General features: G+C 45.7%; 1 protein-coding gene across 8 annotated transcripts in view; it reads left to right on the top strand.

Moving 5' to 3' along the window:
* Window positions 1-24,772, top strand: part of LOC308380402 (plectin-like) — a 122,548-nt gene that overhangs the window by 41,573 nt on the left and 56,203 nt on the right. For 2 of the 8 annotated variants that reach the window (XM_080857732.1, XM_080857731.1), the window contains exon 1: window positions 17,745-17,919. The exons of 4 other annotated variants lie outside the window; for them this stretch is intronic. In XM_080857732.1, coding sequence (XP_080713858.1) covers window positions 17,904-17,919 — 16 coding nt within the window. In that variant the 5' untranslated portion in view covers window positions 17,745-17,903. Of the gene's footprint in view, window positions 1-9,324; window positions 12,411-17,744; window positions 17,920-24,772 lie in introns of those variants that run through there. 2 more of the 8 variants (XM_080857726.1, XM_080857725.1) reach the window with 2 other exon arrangements.

Genomic DNA, 24,772 nt, shown 5'->3' with positions numbered 1-24,772 from the left:
TCAGAACAGATCCATCAGAGCGTGCTCTCATTTGGTTACTATGGGGAAGGCATCTTGAGCCAGAGGACCTTGTTTCATTAGGCGTGGCCGTTGTTGTCATTAACCAAGCACACATAAAGCTTAATGACTTTGGATTTCTTTCTTCGACTACTTCATATCGTACATCTCTAACAGTCACGAAACAGAGAGCATCCTCCTACAACCACTCAAACAGCTAATCGATGATAAGCTCTGATGAAAAGATATTAGCCTCTCGTTAAATGATGCTGTATGGATAAGGTCCTTTTTTCCCCTTTTAAAGTCGGAGAAAGAACAGCAGTTCAGCAGTTGCACCAAGTCGTTCTTTAGCATTTCCCTGGCCCACGGTTACATGCCATGGCAATACTCTCTCTCCATCTTCATCACGGTGGCCTAAATCTGTTGTGGCCACTGGACAAGGCGGCCAGTGTTTGTGTCTGAGTTAGTGTTCCTGGAACAATGCAGCGGGGCCTGTAGGATGTATGGCCGAGGGGTGGTGGTGGTGGTGGTAGAGACTGGGGGAGGACAGGGGGGAATATGTGGACCCTGGTAGATTTATTGAGCTGATGCCGCCCTGTGTTTGCGGGCAGGAGATGAAAAGAAGCTGTTGTTCCATCCTTTAACTGGCCCCCTCCGCCCCCCCACACACACACACCATTCTGCTTCCTTCAGCCCCATTTTCCACACTATTTTCGGGGGGAGGGTGATCGGTTTCAGATGGGTGCGAGAGGGGTGGCTGGTATTGTCCACGGGTCAGTGCTGGAGGGCGGTCAGGAGCAGCCATGGCCGTGAGCACGGGAGCAGCAGCCGCAACAGCAGCAGGTCATGTTTCCCCGGACATGGGAGACGTCCTGGGGGATCGCTTCTGGCGTAGCGACAAAAAAGGTAGGAGGGGAAAGGAAAGGTATGTGGGTGGAGAAGGATAGGCATTTTGGGGAGGGGCTGAGGGCAGGGTACCTTCTGTGGAAGGTGAGTAAGGGGAAAGGTGTGGGCTGATGCCAGAATGCACTCCTCACATGCTGTTCAGTCTTGTGTCAAATACTTGTGTTGTGTGAATATTTGTGAGCGTCTGTAGGTGTGTTTATGGGTATTTTTATGGGGGTAGTTGAGAGGGAGTTTGTGATGTACCTCTTAGCCTTTAGGCAGTGAAATTTTGCTGCCAGTTTTTTTGTTTGCCTCCTATCCTTTCGTTTGCTATATTTTTGGGATGACAGGTCAGAAAAGCTGTAGTCCTACATATTTTTGATCTGTGGAACAGGGGGTGCATGATCATGAATATGTTACTCCTGTCTTCCACGGAACCAGAGCCAGTTCTGGTTAATTAGCATGAACAGAGCTTGAATTCCCTTCCCTCTCCGCTGATCTGGGCTGGTATATATACAGCTCCAGCCAGGGACTGGGGAAAGAGTGGGGACTGTTTTGAATTCCCCTCCGACCTCAAATGAGATCCTTCTCCTGGAGCTGTTTACTGCTCACAAAGCGTTTTTGTGCACTCCTCTCTCTCTCTCTCTCTCTCTCTCTCTCTCTCTCTCTCTCTCTCTCTCTCTCTCTCTCTCTCTCTCTCTCTCGACTCACTAGCTTGGCGGACATAATGTTCTTCTGCAGCTCCAAAACCTGATTTTCATTACCTCTGATGCAACATTGTGCTGCTCGAGAACTCCTTGAACATATTAAACTGAAAAGAAAGACCAGTGTGCCACTGAACCGAAGGCTTGTGTGTGATTGGAAAATAGTGTACTGCACTTTCAGGTTGTTGGTCATTGTCTTGAAAGTCCTCTGTAATTTTAATCATCGTTTGAGTCATGCGTTTTACCTTCGTCCCCATCTTCACCCTTCAGAAGCAGGGGGAGAATCTCCTTACTGTCCTCCTCTTGGGTGTGCTGTAGGGGGCACCATCACTTTGGGCAGACCTTTGACACTTCATGGGTGAGAGAGTGAGAGGAAAAGAGGGAAAGAGGGAGGGGGTGAGAGAGGGAGGTGTTGAAGAACTCCTGCTCATTCTCATTCTTGTGGTAGTGTGTGTGTTTGTTTGAGTTGGGGCAGTAGAGGTGGCGTGGGTGCAGGGTTGGGGGAGGGGGGGGGGGCATCGGTGACTGTATTTCTTTCCGCTCTGGAAAAGGAGAAGCCACTGTGCTCTCTCTGACTCACGAGGCAGTGGACACAAAGTGAGTCTTGTGGAGGTTTCCTTCAAGTGCCGTGGAGTTTTACAACTTTTCCATGTGGACCTCGGCTAAAGAGGTGCTGAGAATGGCCATGTCTGCTCACTCCCCTCCTACTCCAACTCCCTGTCTTGTGCCATTGACGTCAGCGCAAATTTGAATTGGATTCCTTTTCAAGACGTTATGCAAATGTTAAAACAATTCTTCATATTGTGAATAAGACATTTTTTAACAGGACTCCTAAAAGCTGGGACTTGTACACAGTTGCCCAAATCCTGAAGTATTTATTGGCCTCTACTTGGAAGAAGTCTGCTTTTGGCAGAGTAAAAAGCTGGATGAAGTGTGTGGAAGTTTCTCTGTAACTAAATCTTTTGTCCTTTGTGTTTCCTGTGGTGCTCGGAGACTCCTCTTCATTAGCACCTTCTCTTGAGTGGCCCTTGAGTGGCCCTGAAAATATCTGTCTGTTTATTTTTCACCTGAATGTAAGGAATGTGCAGGACACCTTATTTGTTAGATCGTGCCTATAGCGAGACAGAGTTCTCTTTGTCTTTTGGGCCTCTATGGCATGCCGGTCTGCCCTCGGTGTCGTTTGTAATTTGCCAAGAAATGGAGAAGGCTGGAAGTTATTCCCCCTCGCCCACCCCACGTTCTTTCTTTTCTGTAAGTTGGTCAGTGGCTTTTCCTAGCAACCCCCTCTCGCAGGCCTCGCTCAATCTTGCTGAATCATTCCTTATGAATGTCTGATCCTGTGCCAACTGATAAGCTCCGACTGGTCAGGGGGCCTCTTGGGTTTCAAAGTCCCCAGTCACGGTCTGCTAAGGTGGTAATTGGTACTGCTAATAGGGAAGCCAGAGGTGAAGTGGTCGGAAGGTCTCCCCTGCCACTAGCGCAGGTATACCACAGGTAGACCACAGGTAGACCGCAGGTAATGTGGTTTGGTGTGTTAGCTCGTGGCAGGTGTGGTGAGCATAAGTCACTATGCAGTGAAGGTGCGTGTGACCACAGGGGTGCATGCTAGCCCCCCTCGCTATGAATAGATTGATCTTTATGTAGAGCCATTCCTGGAATTTCTGGAAAGGATACCTAGAAGCCAGAGGTTACTCAACTGACCAAAGGATTTCCGGGTTAAGGTAGGCCTAAAAAAGAAGGATATTTTAAATTTCTCTTGATTTTTCTTATATCTAGGTAGTCATCTGAAATGATCTATTATGTTTGCACCTACATGCCTCTTGTCTGCAGTCTAAAACACAATTTTTCAAATGTGTCTCAAAATACATTCTTCCTGTCAAACACAATCTTGTCCTTATCTCTTACACATCCAGTTAGGTTGACAGTCATAGATTTATTAGGACCTGGTTCAAAAGTAGTTCAGAATTCCACACAACATAGTTATGAGTTGTCAAGCTCTGACAAAGCCTGGGCTAACACTGTGCAAGATTCAAAACAATAAGCCTTGAGGATACACTGTGGGAGACTGTATAAGCATGATCATATTGGTTGTTCTTTTTTTATAATTCTAATAACTCCAGTTCCCCGGGGAGGCTCATATCCTGAGGGCCATCGTGACCCCTTTGGGCAGGGCTAGTTTATAGAGCGCTGCTTGCATTTTTAGCCACCGGCTATGAGCTGTGAACAGGTGCTGGCAGGCAGACCCCTACCCAGCTGTTCTCCTCTGGCTTTCTCTGCAGAGATAAGGGAGAGGGAGGTAAAATGAGGGGAGACACACCTGCCAGCACTTTCACTTGAAGGGAGTTGCAAATGGAGAACTGTCCCCAATAAGATAGGTCACAGGGAGCCATGTATTTCCAAAGTGAAGGAGTTTGCATTGTTTGACCCACTCTAAGCCCTTTTAGAGGTTTAGAGTTTTTGTCTTTCTAGTTAAGCTTGCACAGATTGCAAATACAGTATGATCCAATAAACTTGACGTCACAGTCAGTGATCAAAGTATAAAGAAGACCCAAATATTGCACAATAATAGGCGCTCTACCATCAAAGTTTGCATTTGGGATTCAACTTTGCATATTATGCTCAGCCCTCATGCAAACTTGATATGCCATGTTGGCAGTGACTCTATGCTAATAACCTTGTATCTCTCATATCAGATGAAAATAAATGTCTTGGGGAGACCGGGAATGTAAGAAGTTATTATGCCTCACTTTGATGCATACAATAAAGGGAAAAATACTCTCAGTATTGTGAAATTCAAGTTGCAAGTAATGAATGCAACAAGGCAAATAGCTACCGCATGTATTTGCTGGCAAAATGTTTTGCTATGCTCAGAGAATAGTGCACACTTCAATGACACATCTACTGTATTCCCTCTGCTTTTCGAACCAGCGAGGACTCTTGAGCATCCATATTGTGGTCAGGGAGAGGGACATAACTCATGCAGATGAGCTTAAACAAAGCCAGGTCTGCTCTACCATATTGAACGAATGGTTCTGATACAGTCTCATTGTGACACAGCTGCCACAGCATTGGTGCTTCTCAGTCAAAGACACAGATTCAGTGTGCTATAGCACTTGATTGGACACCTCCGTTTTTGTTTCCTGTTGTTAGTTGTATCGTATGGTTGGTTCAGAGTCAGCAATCCTTTAAAGTAGTATTCGTCGTTCAAGAGTAGAGTTACATAAAAATAGACATGGCAGTATGCATGCATGCAAAAGTATGCATTTTAGCATTTCCTGAAAAGTCACTTTGGTGGTGTTGTCATTAGTGCATATGAGCCAGCTTAAGGTTTGGGTGGCACGTGTCCCAAGTGATAAATGCCCCCTTGCTCCCCCCTGAGTCCTTGCGGCCCCTTTACGGTGGGCCTGAGGCCATCGACTCCTGGGGTGGCTGATGACAGGTCTATTCTGGGCACACTTGGCTCCGTGGCACACTTTACCGGAACAGACTGGCAGAGACAAGATCTGAACACTGTCTGCAAAGCCTTGATTTAATTATTCTTCTCTCCTATTCTCTCTCTCTTTCTCCTTTGTACTCTCTCTTTCTCTCTCTCTCTCTCTCTCTCTCTCTCTTTCTCACTCTCAGCACATGTGTATTTACATATATGAACTTCTTTTTGAGTGTGTGTATAATATACTATTACATTTTATATTTTAATTATAATTTCACCATTTCTCATTCATCAAGTAGACTTCCGAGAAATACAAATCCACCATTTATAATCTGGCTTCGAAAATTGCCTGTTGGCAACCACAGAGTTAAAAGTTGTAAAAGGAGACATTTTGCGTGTTCCTCTGGCTAGCGGTTCTTTGGTTGGACGGAGAACCATGTCTACTTTGTTTGCAATCAGTGCGTGAAATCCTGACGTTGTACAATTTTGGAAAATCCGTTTTGTAGAGGCCATAGGGCATGTTGATGCAAATTGAGCTCAATGACCACTGCTCAAACTGAGCAGGAAGACACAGTCACTGAAGCATCACATGACTATTTCTGGGTGACTTCTGGGAGATTGTCAGGACAGTGAGTGGTTGGAGTTAAGAGGTGATCTGACTTCCAGGAAGTTGTTTGAATAGTTAGAGCCCAACGGATCATTTCTCTCTGTGCCTGTATGTCGTGACAAAAGGTATTTGTGTTGAAATGCAGTGAGCATATTGGATTTTTGTATTTCTTGGTATGATATCCATGTAGGTAGGTCCTATCTGACTTATTTGCTTATTGATCAAGTATCAACTTATTGACATGGTGCAACCAGAACTCTTAAGAGCGGCTTTTACCTGGAAAATTAAGATAACAATTATTTTGTAAACCCAAACAATGGATTGAATGAAGACCGTTCCATTTCCTATAAGTCCACTGAAATCCTTGCTTGTCAGACTTATCTGGGCTATTTTGAATAGCTAACTTGTTTGAAAGAAGACTTTCTTTTCACCTGCAATTGAGATCACACAATTCTGGAGGTCATGTCAATGATTTCTATGAGTTTATACCTTCCCCTAAGCAGAGTTCATAATTTATTTCCTTAGAAATGACACACACACACACACACACCTCATACGCCTCCACATCCTGAATAAAAGTTATTTGTGGTGAAAGACCTACTGATAGTTCCCAAATGAATTCCTCTAGTGGGAGTGGGCTGGTTTGTTCTTGAATAGTATCTCACTGCTCTCTGTATGGACTTGTTAGGTTCATAGGTCATGCTGCCTCCTTCACTTAGAGAGAGTGGTGGATGGTATGCATACTTCTTCTGTTGGCCCCTTTCATGCTGTGTTATGGTTCTGATCTTTGTATAATATTATAACTGAATTGATCTTTGTATAATATTACAGTTGATCTGATCTTTGTATAATATTATAGCTGATCTGATATTTGTATAATATTACAGTTCATCTGATCTTTGTATAATATTACAGTTCATCTGATCTTTGTATAATATTACAGTTCATCTGATCTTTGTATAATATTACAGTTCATCTGATCTTTGTATAATATTACAGTTCATCTGATCTTTGTATAATATTACAGTTCATCTGATCTTTGTATAATATTACAGTTGTTCTGATCTTTGTATAATATTACAGTTCATCTGATCTTTGTATAATATTACAGTTGTTCTGATCTTTGTATAATATTACAGTTGATCTGATCTTTGTATAATATTACAGTTGATCTGATCTTTGCATAATATTACAGTTTCTCTGATTCTTGTCTAATATTACAGTTGATCTGATCTTTGTATAATATTACAGTTGATCTGATCTTTGTATAATATTACAGTTGATCTGATCTTTGCATAATATTACAGTTTCTCTGATTCTTGTCTAATATTACAGTTGATCTGATCTTTGTATAATATTAAAGTTGATCTGAAACACACATTCACATACACACATAGAGGCAAAGGTGACCCCACACACATACACACTCATGATGTGATCAGTGTTTAAACAATGCATGCCTGTGTACAGCAAGCCCATTTTAATGACATGGTTATGTAAATGTCTGGCCCAGCCATAACTACAGTGGCACTGAAAAGGTAATGAGTGTGTTGTTGCTGAATGCCCAGTAAAGACTGCAATTACCTTACTGTGGAGGTGGTTACTCGCTGTTGCTTTTTTAATTGGCCAAAATTGTTAAACGAACAGTGCCCAAGGCCAAACTGAACATGGACAGTGTTCAGTGGTGGTAAAGTTGGTTGTGTATTTTCTGGCCTCAGGTGCCATGCTTCAGCATAGTTTGATGAAGTGTACGGTGATGATGTGGACAGCTGTTGAGACGTGACACTGCATCCGTTGCAGCTGTCTTGCGTACATATTTATGGTATGGGACCTTTCTGGAAGAGGATATTTGGCTTTTTTGGAGCTGGCCGCTCTGTATGGCGGTCGCCATGGTGATTAAACAGTAAACAGGAAAAGAAGAAGTGTTCAGTGTCTGGGTTTCTTGTAACCCAAACGTGGTTTTTGCAAATAGTAGGGATGTTGCCGTCACTGTTCCCATGACCACTCTGTAAAACCCACTCAGTTTTAGTCACCCATTCCCTCCCAGTCTCTCTTTTTCTCTCTTTTCTTATCCCTCTCTCTTTCTCTCTCTCTCTCTCTCCTCCCCATGTTCCTTACTCTCTCACGGGCGGACGATCCGTCTCACTTACCGACAGACAGAAGATGAGAGAGAGAGACAGATGCAGGAAGAAGAGAAATGATAAGGCCATTAGAAATCTGATATCATGTTCCTGGTTGCTAGGAAAGGTTAGGGGTAATGTACAGCTCTTTATTTAGCGACCTGCCGCAGAGGCTATTTGAGTTCAGTGTCTATATCAAGGCACTGAGTCCATGAAGCAGTCCACTTTGAGAGCAGGGGAGCTTTCACCGTGTTACGTCATTTAAATAAAGCACTAAAGCAGAGCTTTTATAGGTGTTCATCGGTTTCAGGGTTTTCCTTTGACTACCCGTCTATTTCCCTGTTCTGTCTGTCTGGTGCATAAATTGGATGTGTTCATGCCTCACAACCACGTGCAAGTTCTGTCACATCACTGACCTACTCTTTTCTGATAGGACAGTTAAATGTAATTGTAGGTCATGAAAGCGATCTAAGAGCTGTGTGTGTGTCGGTGTGTCTTTTGAAACGTTTCAAATGGTGGGGATTGTGCTGAAGACTAAAGGGCCATTTGGTATATCATTGGTCGTTTCTGCTCGTGCTGCTAATTAAAATACCAAGGGCCGGACTAGACAGTGTGTACATTCTCCAAAGGCGTACTTTGTCACTGTCTGGTTGTTTGAAAACGTTCTTTTGCGCTTCAGTGATATCTCCATTGTAGGCAACCTGGTTTATTATTTACATGACTGTTTCCTTATTCCCTACACACTTACAAAGCATGCACACCTCCATGCACACAGAGAATGAATGCCGGAAAAATTCAATCTTTCTTACTAATTGTATGTTTTTTCGCAGCCTCAGGTGTAATTGTTCTTGTTAAATGTGAGCATGGAGCAGCTCTGAGCAGATACTCTGTGTGTCTGTAGGGCAAGAGGTTTACCCTGTCACTTGATATGAGGTGTGTAAAGAAAGTTTACTCTGGGAGGGGAGGGAATGACTCGTGTGTTTCACATGTAGGATGGTATGTCTAAAGGGTGTCTCCTTTTTCTATAACCTAATCCTCCGTAGTCCAACCTACTCTCTCTTCAAGTTCCACTGAATCACACACACACACACACACACACACACACACACACACACACACACACATACACACACACACACACTGAGGGGTGTGTTACACATGTTGCTTAGTGTGGGTGGGCGTCTCCAGCACAAGCTCAGTTAGTGAGTTGCACGTACTGGAGCACTTCAGAGGTGTGCTGCTCACTTAGCTTTTTCGCCTTTTTGCGAGTTTTTCACGTCGCTTTCATCTTGAGGACGTCACTTGCGCTTACTTCATTAGCTTCATTCACTCTTGCCGACGCTTCACTTTCTCAGTCATCCCGCTCAGATTTTATTTCAGGCAACTTCTTTTTTTCATTAAGTGCTGGGTAAAGGTAGGAGGGGCTGTGTAGAGCAGTGTTCTCTCTCTTGCTCCCTCTCTTTTCTCTGCCTTATTCTCTGTCCCTCTCTTTCTCTCTCCTCCCCCCTTCTCTCACTCCTCTCTCCCTCCCTCTCTCACTCGCTCACACCCCCTCCCTCGGCTGTCACTGCTCTTCTGGTAGCCCGGACTGTGTTCACTTCCAAGGAAGGCAGAGTGAAGGAGAGAACAGTGCTCTTAGGACTCAGTCTCCGGAGTTAATTCGACTCGTTCTTCCCTCAAGGAAGTTTTCAGAAGAAAGTAAACAGACTTTCCTCCCTCCCTCGGAAGGACACTCAAAGATTAGAGGACAGAGGAAGACTGAGGACAGAGGCAACACGCTGAGGATTCACTCACACATTCTATTTCATTGCACTGGAAGCACGTGGCAGCCGGCTCTGCCACTGGACCTTCTCGCAGACAGAAAGAGTGAGGTCATTCTTTAATTATTTCTCTCTTTAGGCAGTGTGCGCGCGTGTGTGCTTTTTTTGCCAGTTAGTTAGTCAGACAGTCTCTGTTGAGGCTCACAGACAGAGGAGCAACAATGGTGGCTGGAATGGTGATGCCCCTTGCAGAACTGCGGGCAATCTATGAGCTGCTGTTTCGTGATGGCGTCATGGTGGCCAAGAAAGACAAGCGGCCCCAGACCAAGCACCCCGATGTTCCCGCGGTGAAGAATCTGCAGGTGATCCGCGCTATGGGCTCGCTGAAGTCTCGAGGGTATGTGAGGGAGACCTTCACCTGGAGGCACTTCTATTGGTACCTCACCAACGAGGGCATCGTTTACCTGCGGGATTACCTGCACCTGCCCCCCGAGATCGTACCAACCCCTCTGCAGCGGGTGCGTCGGCCAGCTGCCACCCTGGCCCTGGCCCAGCGGGCAGCTCGGGTCCAGACAGTGGAGGGTCCAACGTCGTACGTTCCCAAACCCGGAGCGGAGAGCCATGAAGCTTCGCTGGAGCGCCAGGGATACCGTCACAAGAGGATGGGGGCATCTGCTGAGGAGGAGTTGCCAGTTGATAGAACCCCTCGGTTCAGAGGTCGTCCAATGGCTGCAGAGCAAGAAAAGCCCAAAGCATTTCGGAATTCTGGGGACCAAGCTCAGCCTCCTATGAGAAACAGTTGGGCTTCTCGCTCAGAATCTGAGCGTGTGATGGAGCAGGGCTATGACAAAAGGTTCACCATGGAGACCACCTCCGAGAGGCCTTTTACAGATGCTGTTAGTATCAAATCGACTTCAATGTTTACAGTGCAGGAGAAGGTTGTGTCTGGGAACCACAGAGGTAGCTCTCAGGCCGTTAAAAGCACAACAGCCTTCTCAGATCTGACCTCCTCCAATCAAGCACAAATTGCCACAGTAGCAGCAGTTACAGTTGCAGCAGTGGGATCAGGTGTGTCATCTGCCATTAAAGCAGCCAAAGAGGTGCAGAAAAAAGAAGTGCCTGTCCAAGTGCCTCAGGAAACGGCTAAACCCCCCCAAACTGGCAACAAACCAGACAAGGCCGCTGCTCAGGTGGAATCTGCTGCTAAGGTGGAGAAACAGGTGAAAAGCACAGGACCCAAGGCCAAGGAACAACCACCCAAACCAGCTGAAGATCTCACTAAAACACAAACACTAGATGAAATTAAAGAGGTGGTGGTGAAGGTTGAACCACATGACACTAAACTTCAAAATGCTTTATCACCTGATAAAGAAATTATGATGTCAAGCATCTCTGCCATGTCCTTGCTGAAGGGACAGAAGACTGCTGATGCCAAGCCCAAAGAAGACTCTTCCAAAGTATCAACAGAGGCAGTAGTCAATACAACAGCACCAGCATCTTTGAAGACTGATGTAGTGACATCTAAAAATGATAATAAAGAGAGCATCAAAAAGAAAACCGAGGTTAAGCTAACACAAAAACTTGCCCAGCAACCAATAGAGAACAGTGCTGGCAAACAAGTCTCACCAAGTCCTGTGGAATCAGCTAAACCACAGGCTGAAGTTTCTGTCCAGCAGAAGGGAGAGGTCAAAAAGGTTAGCGCCGGTCGTGACATGCAGGAGCCAAAAGCAGCATCTTCCCTGGAGGTCACATTGGCATCTGCAGTCTCTCAGCAGGCTGAAGCCAAGGTAGAAGTGAAAGTGACAGAAGATGCAGTTAAACAGGCAGGACCACCCACTGTGTGTGATGAGAGAGAAGTGGTGGAGGAGAAGAGCATCAAAGTTGAATTGAAAAAAGAGGTTGCTGTTCAGTTCTCACCACCTCCATCTAAACCAACTGAGGTTTCACCCAAGCCTGAGGCCGTGAGTGCAGGGACTGATGTTCCTCCAAAGGCCACAAAGTCAAAAAAGAAAAAGAAAGCTGCTCCCCCTGTTTTGGAAACAATTTCAACCCCCCCACCTGCGGTGGAGCCAGAGGCAACTAAGGTGGAGACCGCAAGCACCATTAATGGTGACTCATCCCCATCCTCAGTGGTGACAAGAACAAATGACCCTCCGCAGATACCTTCAAAAGGAATGTGCACTGAGGAAGTCTGTCCGGCAGCAGCTGTGCATGTGGAGGCCCCAGCACACAAAGGGGAGGTGGAGCCAGCCCCGCTCGTTGAAGAAAAAATCAAGCGGGAGGTCCTGAAAGCGAAAACATCCTCCTCGCTGAGGGAAGCACCCGCAGCAGCCGGAGCGTCAGCAGCAACAGCAGCAGCAGCAGTCTCTGCTCACAAGACCAGCCCCCACGACGAGCAGGGGGAGCCTCCCATTGTTGCACAACACACAGCCGCTCTCGCTGCTCCTGCCGCCGCTGCTGCTGCTACAGCAGAATCCGAGAGAGGAGAGAGGGAGGAAAGACTCCCCCTCACCCAGGCCTCCGAGCAGGGCAAGGATCTGCAGCCGACACCGCCTGTCATCACCGTCAGTGTTCCCCCCGCCGCTGAGCCACAGCCTGAGGGAGTCAGCACTGAAGCGAAGAAGTGTGAGGACGAGGCCGACGGCACCATGAGGAAGAAGATTGTCGTGGTGGAGGAGGTCATTGAGGTGCAGCATATTGCTAGCCCGACAGCCGCGGGGTCCCCGCCTGCATCGGAACCCGAGCCCAAGGGCGATGACCTGGACTACGATGTCCTGGAGCAGCTGGCCATGGAGAGAGCTCTGCTGGCCGGTGGGGCCCTGACTGAACAGCGGACTGGCTCTCCAGAAGAGTGGGACCATTCCCTGGAAGATCCCGAGGAGAAGACCTGGCCAAACTTCCAGGAAGGTTTGTGAATACTCCAGTTCCGTTTCCCATCCCTTTTCCTCTTTCTTTCTTTCCTTCTCTCTTCCTGTCCTGCACCTGTGATGTCACTGAAGCCGTTGCTAGGGTACATTTCTGGTAGTGTTGGCTCGGGGGTGGGAGTGGCAAGGTGAATGGTGTGCTGCCCGTTATGGTGTTGGCATTTTGTGTGTTCTGGTTAGTGACCGCGTGTTTTCACGAGCGAGACAGAAGCAACACTAATGGCTTGTCTTGTTTGTGTTAAAAACAAAACAAGACGCCATGAGAGTTTGATATGGTGAATATGAGTTACTGAATACTCCCTTGAAGAACCACACGTCAAGTTTACTTTCAGTCCATTTTCAAGTATTCTACAAAGCTCTTTGAGAAATCAAAATAGAAAGGACATAGCGAGCCAAACCCATCACAACATACCATGTAATTGAAAATGTTTTGCTGTGAACTTGTGAAAAAGCTCAGTCAGTGAGTCAGAGTCACAGCCAGCCTGCAAATCCCATCATTTTGCATGGAAGATTTCTGGAACAGTCATCCTGTTAGTCAGGTTCAAACTATTTAGGGGTGAATAAAACAGCCCACAAGTGTGTTTCAGTCAAATTTGCAAATTGGCATCGATTCCCACCACAGCCACTCCCTAAGCCTTAATCGAGTCAAGAGTGAGAAGCATAGCATAGCAGACACTGCACATGTCTGACACTGACTTAAGATTTACAGCTTCATTTCACATTTCCAAAACAACACTGATGGGGGAATTCCAGGTCTGTGGTAATAAGCAGTTTACCAGCATACTATGGTTGCAATCTCTGCTCTGCTCGTCACCTCCCTCCCTCCCTCCCAATTCCAGTGTTGATCGAGCCTGTCAGTCAGCGGGGTGGTGCCCAGAGGTGCACTGTCTTCTGTCACTCTCTCAGGAGAGGAGTTAAAGGACAAGAGGAAATGAGAGAATGAACAAGGGAGTGGAGAAAGGGCTCTATTTTTCTTGTAACTTCGAGAATCTGTGTTTCAAACAGGAAGCCTGCAAGATTTTCCCAGTTCCATGGTTCTGTGGTCTCGGGTGTCTAGTTTCCGTCTCCGAGGTCCACTCAAAAGCAATGCTCATGTGTGGCTGTAGAGATTATGCAATGGAGCATGCCAAAGATAAGGGCAACCGCACCCCCACCAAACACACACACACACACACACACTCACACTCACACACACACACACACACACACACACACACACACACACACACACACACACACACACACACACACACACACACACACACACACACACACACTCAACACACAAACTCACACACACCACCACAACCAGTGCCCTCCTTCGCTTTTGTACCAGATTGAGCAATGGAACACATTCCGGAATGTGTGTTGGCAGCAGTTTCCTGTGCTGTCTGTGGCTTCAGAGATAGCAAAAACACTCATGCATCCCATTTCATGGGGTCTTCTTAAAACTTTGGTATCTGAAATAAGCATTTTATGTGGTGACTCGTGAGGTTTGTATGCGACTTTTGTTAAGTTCTTGAAAATTTGCATCTTGATTTGAATAGTGACAGAGCAGGCTGCACATGCAAGGTCTTTGTGTTCAGGCAGAAGGAATATTTGGTTTACAGTATCCAGGGTGTGTGTCAGTATTTGGCAGCATTCACAGGGAGTGTCGGTTGATTTCACAGGTTGTAAGAGTTTTTACACTGGGAGGAGTCATTTTGGGAGTAATGTTTTTCTGTGGGCTCTGTATTGGGCATCATTTGTTCCATTACCCACAGACAGGCATTTCACTCATTCTGAGTTAGCAGAGATCATCTTTCAGCTTTCGTTCAGTGACTACCTTTGCTCCAGGCTGTGCTCAAAGCCAACTCCTTGGCGCCCCCTCCTGTAGAGTAATAGTTAGACCCCTCTGTGAGGTAATGTCTGCTATTCAAAGCGATTGTGAGATAATGGATTTAGTCAGAATCACAGAAGCATGTTCATTTGGATAACAAGCTAAAAGAGTTTTGTGTGTTTTGATTTTTACAATTTGATCCATTCTAGCAATCAAATATTCTTACACAAAATGAATGACAGAGAACACAGTAATTACCCTTTAAACACCCAAATGTTAAACAGCTATGTTTATGTGTACATGACAGTGAAATTGCTGTTTGCATGTAATTACTGTGCAGTAACTAGCCGAATATCTAGTTCAAAGCTACGCCCACATGGGCTAAGCTATAATGCCATACCCTTGGAATGACAACATTTCAAAATGTGTTATACACCTATTTTTCCAGATTCTCAAGAGATCAATCATCTATAGGCATGTATATATATATATAAATATAGATATACACATTTGATAAAAAAGTTCAAAACTCTCTTCTTGAGTGAAGAAACAACTCAACCAACCAACTCAAACAACCTCATACCATTCGCCGCCATCTTTCCTATGTCAGTCGTGCCATTTTGTTTCCTCCGCTCATTCCCCCATGTTTGGCCCAATTCAATACCAGACCACTGGTGCCTCTGTGTCCCCTCCTCCCTCCTCCTCCATGGCATATGATTGTGGTGCTGTGCGTGAGTCACTCTGGAGCGAGTTCAGAGAAAGCCAAATGTGACCTTTCACAGAGCGGATGAAAAGAAGCGAAGTTCCGTTCGGTTTGACACACGCTATCAATAGCCTGTGTTGTGCCTTCGCACCCGTGAGCCCCAAACAGTGAGCCCATAAATCTGGGCCCCACTGTTGTGTGCGAGCGAGCGAGTAAGCGAGAAGATGTCAGTCACTCGTGTACCAGCTCATGTCCCACCACTCGTGGGAATTGTGTGGTCAACAGGTGGATGCCTCTAATGAACCCACTCGGATGGTCATGACAGAAATCCTTTAACAGGAACCGATGTGGCCTTTTTCACCCGGAGCTGAAGTCATAAACACAATGTTGCAGTCTGGGTTGCGAAAGCGATTTACAGGCAAAAACATTAGTACATGGTAAGAGGATGTTATCAAAGTGATTCGTAAGTGCTATTTAAAAAAAGTGCAGGACTTTCTAGCCTTTCTAGCATTCTTCCTCTCTTGTTCTTCTCTCCTCTCTCTCTTCCATTTTTGACGTATGAGTGTGTCTTTTCATTGTGCCAGTGAGTGGATTGGAAGGATCTGGCTTGGAGGAAGAAAAAAGCTTATGGAACCACTTTCAATTATAGTTCTCAGTGCAATATAATGAGTGCCGGCTGGTCAGTCGGTCTCTTTGGATGACTCATTGTACAGTAGTTGAAGCCTTTATACTCAAAGCAGTTATCTGTAGCACAGCACAGGAATCCATGCCTTCTGAATGCAGCCCTTTGGAGGTCCCAGGTCTCAAGCAGTTGCGTGAGTACTGAAAAGAGTGTATGAATGTCAGTCTGCATGGCAAGCATACAGGGCATAGACTCACATGATGGGGCCCCGTGACATCTTGTGGAGAGAGGCTTTCTCTTACTGTTGTTTTGAATCCTCTGTGATGAAGCCCAACATCCCACATTTTGTTTATATGAAAAACAAAAGCAGTTCCTGTAGTATTCAAACGAAGACACCTGTAAATACACAAAGCTGAAAGAAATAGTTCCTGTGAAGTTGGCACAGCCTTTTTTTGGCAGCCTCTCTTCCATATCCTTTTCATGCTATGGATTCCCTTGGCACCCCTTTTGATGATGTACAAGAATGTACATTAACTCGGAGACACCCCACCCCCTGGTCTTTGTACATGCTCAGATGACTTGCATGAGTCATTCCCCTTGCCACCTCACTTCATTAAGTTCAACTAGACGACTGGCGCTTCTTCTCCGCCCTGTTGCTTAATTCGGCAATTCCCCGTCAGTTTTTAGGCCGGCCTAATTTAACATCACGAGAGGAAGAAACCTATCTAGATGGCCGCGACTATTTTTACACTATTGAGTGTCTCTCTCTAATGTCCAAAGCATTTGTGCGCTGAGCCAAGGGTGTCTAATAAAGCCTCACAAGTTAGTCCATTTAGTCCCAAACTCTCTGGTACAGAAATGGACGCAGACGAGCGTAGTGTAAACACAGCAGCGAAAATTACAAGTGTGAAAGTGGATATTCTGTCAGCACCATAAGTCACAATTGTAAGTGCGAAGCAAAAACCAAGCACAGTAATGTAATAGACACTAAATATAGGGGGTGCTTTGCGTCTTGTGGGGTCCCCAAAGCGTCAGTATGCCAAAGGTGCAGGAGACTGGGAGCTCCAGCCATGCCAGCCATCCCAGCTATCTGTCCTGGAAGAAAAATAAATGTGTTTACTGGCATTTAGGGACCTGAGCTCAGATTTTCCAACTCGTCCGATGGACCACCAGCGACTGAGCTACGCCATATTTAGTCTGTAAATATGCGTCTCTGAAACATTTAGCTCTGATCTGCTCTGATCTGCTCCTACTGCACTTTTGTATGTTGTATCATTTCAGATGGGGACTTGTTTAGGCCAGCGCTAGACTGGTTGGACACCACCTGTTTAGAGTGTACTGTTTGTATTGGGCTGAGTTGGGCTGAGCCTGGCAGAGTTGTACTCTCTGTTCACGCAGGCCATGTGTGTAATTTATGTGATGGTCAGATTTCAGTTCATGACTTTTGTCAGGGTACAAGATGTTTTATGGCTAAAGGACAAGAAGGTGTCAGGCTGTTTTCTACTTTCAGTTTTCTTTCAGTGTTTTTTTTCTGAGAGTTCTGACTGTTGTTCTGAATGTATTATGTTGAATGTACAGCCATAGGTCTTGGGTTGAGTGTTTAGAATTCGAGTGGAGCACCGAAGGAATGCTTATGGCATTTGGAACACGAGCTTTGACCTTAACACAAGGAATTAACACAAGGAAGATACATCTAAAATGCTTTTACTTCTACTTCTACTTATGAGAATACATTCTCTAAAGTTTTGTATACAAATGGATCTATGTGGGTCTGTATACTGTCCACTCAGAATGACAGACGTGTGTCTAAATGGCAGTATAAGCCGGGGATCTGTGATCTCATCGGGACAGAATAGCTCTTTCATCTTGGGGAAAAGCCTGCCTCTGTCGGGTCTTGAGTGGCAGAAGCCCAGCGGACGCCAGAGCAGTTTCATCAGCTTCTAACTGCGACAGCTTGACAAGCTTGCCTCGTTTCGATATTTATATCCCACTCCAAGCTCTAATACCCCATGTACCCTCACCCCTCCACCCACACTCCCCTTTCCCCACACTCCCCTTCCCCCACCCACCTCTCCAAGCAGGACCCCCTCCGCGCCCTACCCGCCCCCGCCCTCCACTGGCTAATTGCGAAGCCACCAGGGAGCCAGCTGACATGCCCAAGCAGCAGGCATGGGCTGTCAAAATTAAGAAGGGGGCGAAACAGGGCAGCTCGTAGCAAACAAACGGGTGTGCCTCCCTTCATTTTCCCCATTTTCTCTATCTGGTTCTTTCTCGGCGCTCCTCTATATCTCCTCCCGACCTCTGGTGTCTCCAAGTTCCACAAGGCGTCTAAATGAAGGTTATACCCGGTAAGGTTGGCCTGCTTTTAAGCCGAGTGTCTTGTGTTGTCTGTTGTAGTGCGTCTCTGTGTGCGGCTGTCCACTGTGTGGTTTTGGCAGACACGGCACGAGAAATGTTGCTGTGCTTCCGAGAGGAGGGGAGACACTTTCCACTCTCTGTCTCTCTCTCTCTCTCACACACACACACACACTCACACATTCTCTTTCTCTCTCTCTCACACACACACACATATTCGCATTTACACATCCACGAGCTTCGGGCACCAGCACTGAAATTCTATTCCATTTTTAAACCTGTGGACTCACCACGATGGACTTGAATAACGCGTGATATGTGCTGCGGCTTATTTTAAAAACACAGCATTTTCGGAAGGCTATGTCTCTTGTCTGGTTGACTGTGTTGGTCTCTGCTCCCTGGGTCTCCCTCCTCCAAAAGGTCTGACAGTGGCTATGTGTTTACCAGTACTGACTGACAGCTGTAGTACCATGACAAATGTCAAACGGGAGGGTGGGAAATAGGGGTGAAGTGTCACCACCACATGTCTGTTAGGAGCTGTGCCACTGCGCTATTTGTGTAAAAGCCATAGAATGCTCACACCTGTGTTTGCCGTGAACAAGGGAGGTCCTGGTTAAAACTTTTGGAGTCGAGATGTTTGAAGTTGACGTCTCCAGGTCTCCGGACAGTGAGGAAGAGAGAGAAAAAAAGGGGGGGGGGGGGTCATGTTTGTTTGGTGATCAAACCTTGCTCAGGTTGGGCAACTGCAGTCTGCCTAGAAGCCACGTCAACATACTGGTATAAATATATGAAGATACAGCTCATAAACTTGGAATAGATGTACTGGTGATGACAGTGAGTTAGGTGGTCAACAAACTTTGCGTCTTCATCTTAGCTTAAGTTGTGACATAAGAAAGAAGAGGGCACTATAGCAATTTGAAGGCTAATTTCTTGATCATCAGTTATCAACAATGATAAGACCAGTCGTTCTCAAAGTGTGGTCCGCTAACCACTGGTGGTCCGCCAGTGCCCCGTAATGGTCCGCGATACCGCGACGGCCAAAAGTAAGTCACGTTGGGTAATGACAACTAGGATGACTTTATGATGGCTATATTAATGCCAGTCGGCTTGCCTAATGTTGGTAGTGGATTACTGCGGTCGCGTGCAGGGCCGGATTAAGACATTTTGAGGCCTGGGGCTAATTACCAGGATGAGGCCCCTATATCGCCCTGACGCACATCATGACACGCACACAAACCCACGCCAGGTGTACTGTCACATCAGTGCTTTAAAGTCCACAGAACAACTCTATAAATATGATTAGTTTAAAGCCAAGGATAAAATGTATGTGTGTAGTAGACTACACTGTAGACAATAATAAACCAATAATATAAATGTATACATATTTCCATTCATTCAAAAGCAAAAACAAGGCTAAATAGCCAGGGAATGAAATAACAAATTGATTAAGCATATGCCTATTAGTGAAGCAACAGCTTGGCTCCGCACCCACGTTTCTATGCGAGAGCACGAACGTGCGGTCAGGGGAGGCAGAGCCTATATCACTCGTCTGTGATATAAATGTATTTTCTGCATGATTCCAATCATTTCAAGCAGTTTATAATCAAAATCGCTGAATTTGCGCATGTCCTGTTCAAACAGACAGAAGACAGCAAGAGGATGAGGCAACGAAGAGCTGTGCCTCATCTCAGATTGCGCAATACCTCACAAACTGGATTGAGCGTAGACCCTATTTAGTCCTGATCTGACAAAAAACCTCAGTGATAACCTCTACACTTATATTTGACCATGACTGCGAAAATGGAAGATTCTATAGCTAAGCTAAAGCATTTCACTTAGCTATGTCTTACTGGCTTGCAAATAATGTGTCTACAATTTTCAATGAATTAGCCTAATCTGCAGCAATATGTGTGAGGATAAAAACTCATACATCTTCAATTGCTGAAAGAATTTATGTTTTATTAGGCCTATTTAGATGGAACCGGGAAGCCTGACTTGTGACCTGCATCATCGTATTTGAAAGCATGTTATTAAAAGTGTTTATCCCTGTCTTAATGCGATGTGCTGCGAACCAAAGCAAAGTTTAGAAATGTGAATTTATCTTCTTCAGTCTTACTTTGCACTTGAGGCCTTTTGTGATAAGAGGGTCACGGTCCACGGACCAGTCTTTTGGCCCCACTCTCGTGCTTTCTTTGACCGGACATTTTCGCGCATTATAATTTGTTTCACTCTGAATGCTTCTTATGTTATGCGCAGTGCCGTTGACTCACTCGACATCGGGCAACCTGAGGCCCCCCTGGTGGCGAGGCCCGGGGCTGCAGCCCCTAAAGCCCATTGTTTTAATCCAGCCCTGGGGTATGCGCATCGTTGTTTTGTGTGATACATTGGCATGTCTGAGTGTGTGATAGGAGTATGAGGCTGTGAGCGAACTATAGTTTGTAACATAACCAAGTCACGCATGGACCAGGGTTCCATATGTTTTGCCTATTTCATTGTCATATCAATACCGGTACCGGTAAGTAAAAAAGGAGAGCCCAACCGTGAAAATCATGTGCTGCTAACAAGTGTCTGGAGCCAGGTCTGGGTAGGAGGCCTGTTGTTCCGGGGATATACTATTTAGTTAGATGGTCCACAAGTTTTTTTTATTGGCTAAGTGGTCCTTGGTCTGAATACGTTTAAGAAACACTGGATTAGACCCTTTGGACACAGGTCCTATATACAAAGATGTGCCTAGAAATAGCAAGCATATGGTAAATTGTGTTCTTTACATTTGAAAGTAGAGATAAAATATGAGGACATAAGCTAGAGATTTAAATAGGGAACGGATAGATGTCAAGGAGGAGGTAGCATTTAAGAAATGACTGAGTTCTGCAAGAATTCCCTCTGTTATCTGACACAGCAAAGACCTTTGCGGTGGTCTTTGTGGTAGTTATCTACAAAGTTATGTTGTTGTTCCTGGCCAACCTATTGAGTGAAAGGAGCAGGGAGTGTTTGAATTCCACCGTGAGTGGGAGTGTGGGTGTGCGTTAAAGATCAGTGTCTTTCCTTGAATAAAGCAAAAGAAGAGTACACACGGGGGGTGTGTGTGTGTGTGTGGACTTTTAAACGTTTTCCTGCTCCAGCTGGAGGGAACTTTAGCTGCCAGTCTTTTTTTAAAAGGTTCTGAACCCACCCCTCTCCGCTCGCAGACGTGCCTCACACTCCCCCCACCTCCCCCTCCCACCCCTTTCACCCCCTGCCCTCCCACCTGTCACTGCGGTCAGTGTCATCCCCAGCTTATCTCTGTCCTAATGCCGGCAAGCCCCCTAGAAAACGTGCTCCCCGCCCTGGTGGTTTTGGGGCACGTTGTCATCCTGATAGCTGTGTGGCGCTCACGGACGCAGCCGAGACAAGGTAAGACATGCCTGGGGAAGGTGGAGGTGGTGGAGGTTAGGTGGTTCTGTTTGTGAACCACCACATACGGGGAGGACTCCAGGTCACCTTTTAGACAAGGCAAAGTCTGAAGGGCTGCTGTTTGCTGTTCTTTGGGCTGCTTTCTCCCACGTGCGTTTGTTTGTGTGTGTGTGTGTGTGTGTGTGTGTGTGTGTGTGTGTGTGTGTGTGTGTGTGTGTGTGTGTGTGTGTGTGTGTGTGTGTGTGTGTGTGTGTGTGTGTGTGTGTGTGTGTGTGTGTGTGTGTGTGTGTGTGTGTGTGTGTGTGTCTCTTTACCCCCAGAGGACTGAGTTTAACTCTGTGAGTCCTGGATAGTCAAGTTGGTAGGAAGAGGAGTGGCTCGAGCCATCTCCCATCTCTCATATCTGAGAAGTAGTTATCTCCCCTTGTGTGTTATCAGAGAGCTGTATGTGCAGTTTGATCATGTATCTGCCATCTGCTGGTGTGTTTGTTTTCAGATGTTTGTAGATATATAATTCATCCTCTCCCTTTAGTCAGTATAAGCCCATGAAGTGTGTCACTTTTAGGTTGGTGGAATATTCTTGCTTTTTTTATGCGTATAGTATCTGTTAATTTGTCATCTGGTAATATCTGGAAATGGTGATTATAGAATAGAAATGGGCTCTCCCGCTCATGTGACCTATTCCCTTCTTTAACACAGATGAATGTGTAAGGTCAGAACCATAACAAAGTGGTGATCGCTCAGTTCATCACCGCGCCACAAAAACCCACACACCCACCCACCGTCCTGCATGTCCACTGTTGTCTGCTATGGACCAGGTTCAGACCCTGGCTGACATATCTCCGTGCCTGAGCCAGGGTTTTTCAAGTGTCTGACCTTTCTGCAGCTGCAATGGGCTTAACTCTCATTATTCCCAGGCAGCACAGAACACTGATCTCAGGTCTCATGTTGCTATAACTCGTGTTCGGCAACACAGGCAGAGAATGCATGTAGCTTATGTGTACTGCCAGTGGGAAGCGCACACTTTAATGTGACCTAGCGTATGTGTGTTGGGATGGGTTCGAAGGAAATTTGGCAAGACTGTTAAACTTGTCTGGCAACAGGTTTTTTTTTTTGCCTGGGAATATGCAATTATGTCATTTGGTCTAGGTTGACTGGGAGACAGAACATGTTTGCCCAGGTGTGTCTAGTCATGAATGGAATGATAATCCATCTCACAAAGCGCTGGGAGACAGAGAAACAGAGTCATGCCTTAAGAGGTACTTTATACAGCTAAAAGAGATGCAGATATGAGACTAAACCACAGGTGTTTCCTGATCTCCACTGATGCAGTCACTTACTTGGAACTGTATTCAGTTAATGAGATAATATCTAAGACATTTCTGTTTCATAAAGATCAACCTGAAGATAAATGACAGTTTTGAATAATGAGAGCATTTATCATAGAAGCTTACAATTCAGGCGCACCGCCTGCCGCTAATAGCCAAAGCTATGTACAGTGCAGGTATACATTTTTATCAGCATAAGAGTACTGAACCCATCTAGGTGTTGTTGGCACATTGATCTACCAGTTGCTCAGTCAGTTGGGACACGGGAACACCTAAAACATTAAACCAAATGTCTAATATTATTCTTACCAGCAGTGTTCTGAGATGAACACCCATTGCACTGGGGTCAGTGCCTCACTCCCTCTTTGGCCCCGGGGGACACTGACTTTCCCCTGTGTTGATTTATGGTCCTCCGGTGCAGTGACACTCACCAGCGGCGTCTGATCTGGCATCAGCTGTGCTCTCTCACCGGCACCTGTGCATCTCATGACAGCCCTTCACTACATCTCTTCTCAGTCGCTTTGGAGGGAGCTCACCAGTGGGTTTAGGGAGATCACCAGTGGATGTAGGGAGCTCACCAGTGGGTTTAGGGAGCTCACCAGTGGGTGTAGGGAGCTCACCAGTGGGTGTAGGGAGATCACCAGTGGGTGTAGGGAGATCACCAGTGGGTTTAGGGAGCTCACCAGTGGGTTTAGGGAGCTCACCAGTGGGTTTAGGGAGTGCACCAGTAGGTGTAGGGATCTCACCAGTGGGCTTACAACACTGTCTTCTATGCACTCTTCTTTAAAGATGCTTTTGTTTTGACACATTTTTGTAATTCTTTGATTTGAAAGAAAAGTGAAGACAATTTACTGCCGTTATGGCATTGATAACAATTGGTAATAGCTTTAAAGACAGAAAATGGGGTAGTGCCAACAGTGAAAGCTGAGATAATGGTAGGTGTGCATCCTGTTGAACTGCCCTGACTGGATCTCCAGATAGGTCATTAGCTTTAGGTGTGTCTGAGAGAAAAGGAAATTATGCGTGACATCTTGGTGGGTCCTGGCCTGTACCTTGAGCTCCACACAGATATGCTCATTTTACTGTCACTTTTATCGACCATGCTATTAATCATTAATTGTTAATGATTTGCTTGTATATATCCCTAAGCAATGTATAAGTATGTATAAGTAATAGCTATATTGATTTTATTGTAAGTAGTTAAAGTTTAGGTTTGTATAGTTTGTCATCTCGTCTATCAGGTGACATTTGAGGTGATGTATCTCTCCCTAAACTGAAAGTAGAGTAGTGGATGTCATCTCCTATATGTTCCTGCTAATACCACAATCTTTGACTTGCAAATAAAGTCAGATACATCTGCTAAAAGCTAGACAGAAATGAAAGAAAATGGACCATTAAATGGTCAGAATGTGTGAACTGCTCATATATTTCCTGGACACACTCACGGCAAATGTTCTTGAGTTTGCAGCCACGTATATGACGTTTAGAGTTTTATGGAACTCCACCTTTCATTTATTATCCAAGGACAAATAAAATGTCCTTGTGAAACCAAGTTTTCACTCATCACGACGACTGTAAATTCTACAGGCTGAGGTACAGCAATAAAGCAGTATGGAATGTTCCAGAAACTCAGGACGTACACAGAACACATTGAGTCTGGGGTCCACTTGGGGAGAGTAGATCACTCCAGTGCAGCCCTTACACTATTGTTTAAGTGCTGGTTTTTGGTGCGTCCGAATGTGCTCTGGGACATTAGACAGGACAGTGCCATTAAAAGCGGCCAAAAGCGAGGCAAGGGAACAGTAGGGTCATGATAGCCATCATGGGACAGTCTGTATCTCACGGGCCGTATTTATGAGTTTCACCGGGAGTGAGGGGACACATCCGCACGGTGCTCAGAGTTTATTTTTACCATTTGGCGTCCTCCATTGGGTTCCTAACACCATCCAACTCAGTTGTGTACACCAACATCCAACTGTCCACTGCTGAAGGTGTCTAGTCTAAATCCACATCTAAAGTGGAATGACTTCAGTTTATTATGTAAATGGTTATTTAATTATCCCCAAAACATGTTTCTGACGGATAGCCGCGTCAGATCTGCTCCCTCAGCAGATTGGCACGAAAC

This window comes from Sprattus sprattus (assembly GCF_963457725.1).
Source record: "Sprattus sprattus genome assembly, chromosome: 19".
Lineage (NCBI taxonomy): Eukaryota > Metazoa > Chordata > Actinopteri > Clupeiformes > Clupeidae > Sprattus > Sprattus sprattus.
The sequence above is the reverse complement of the archived record's forward strand: the minus strand, read 5'-3'. Positions and strand labels throughout refer to the sequence as shown.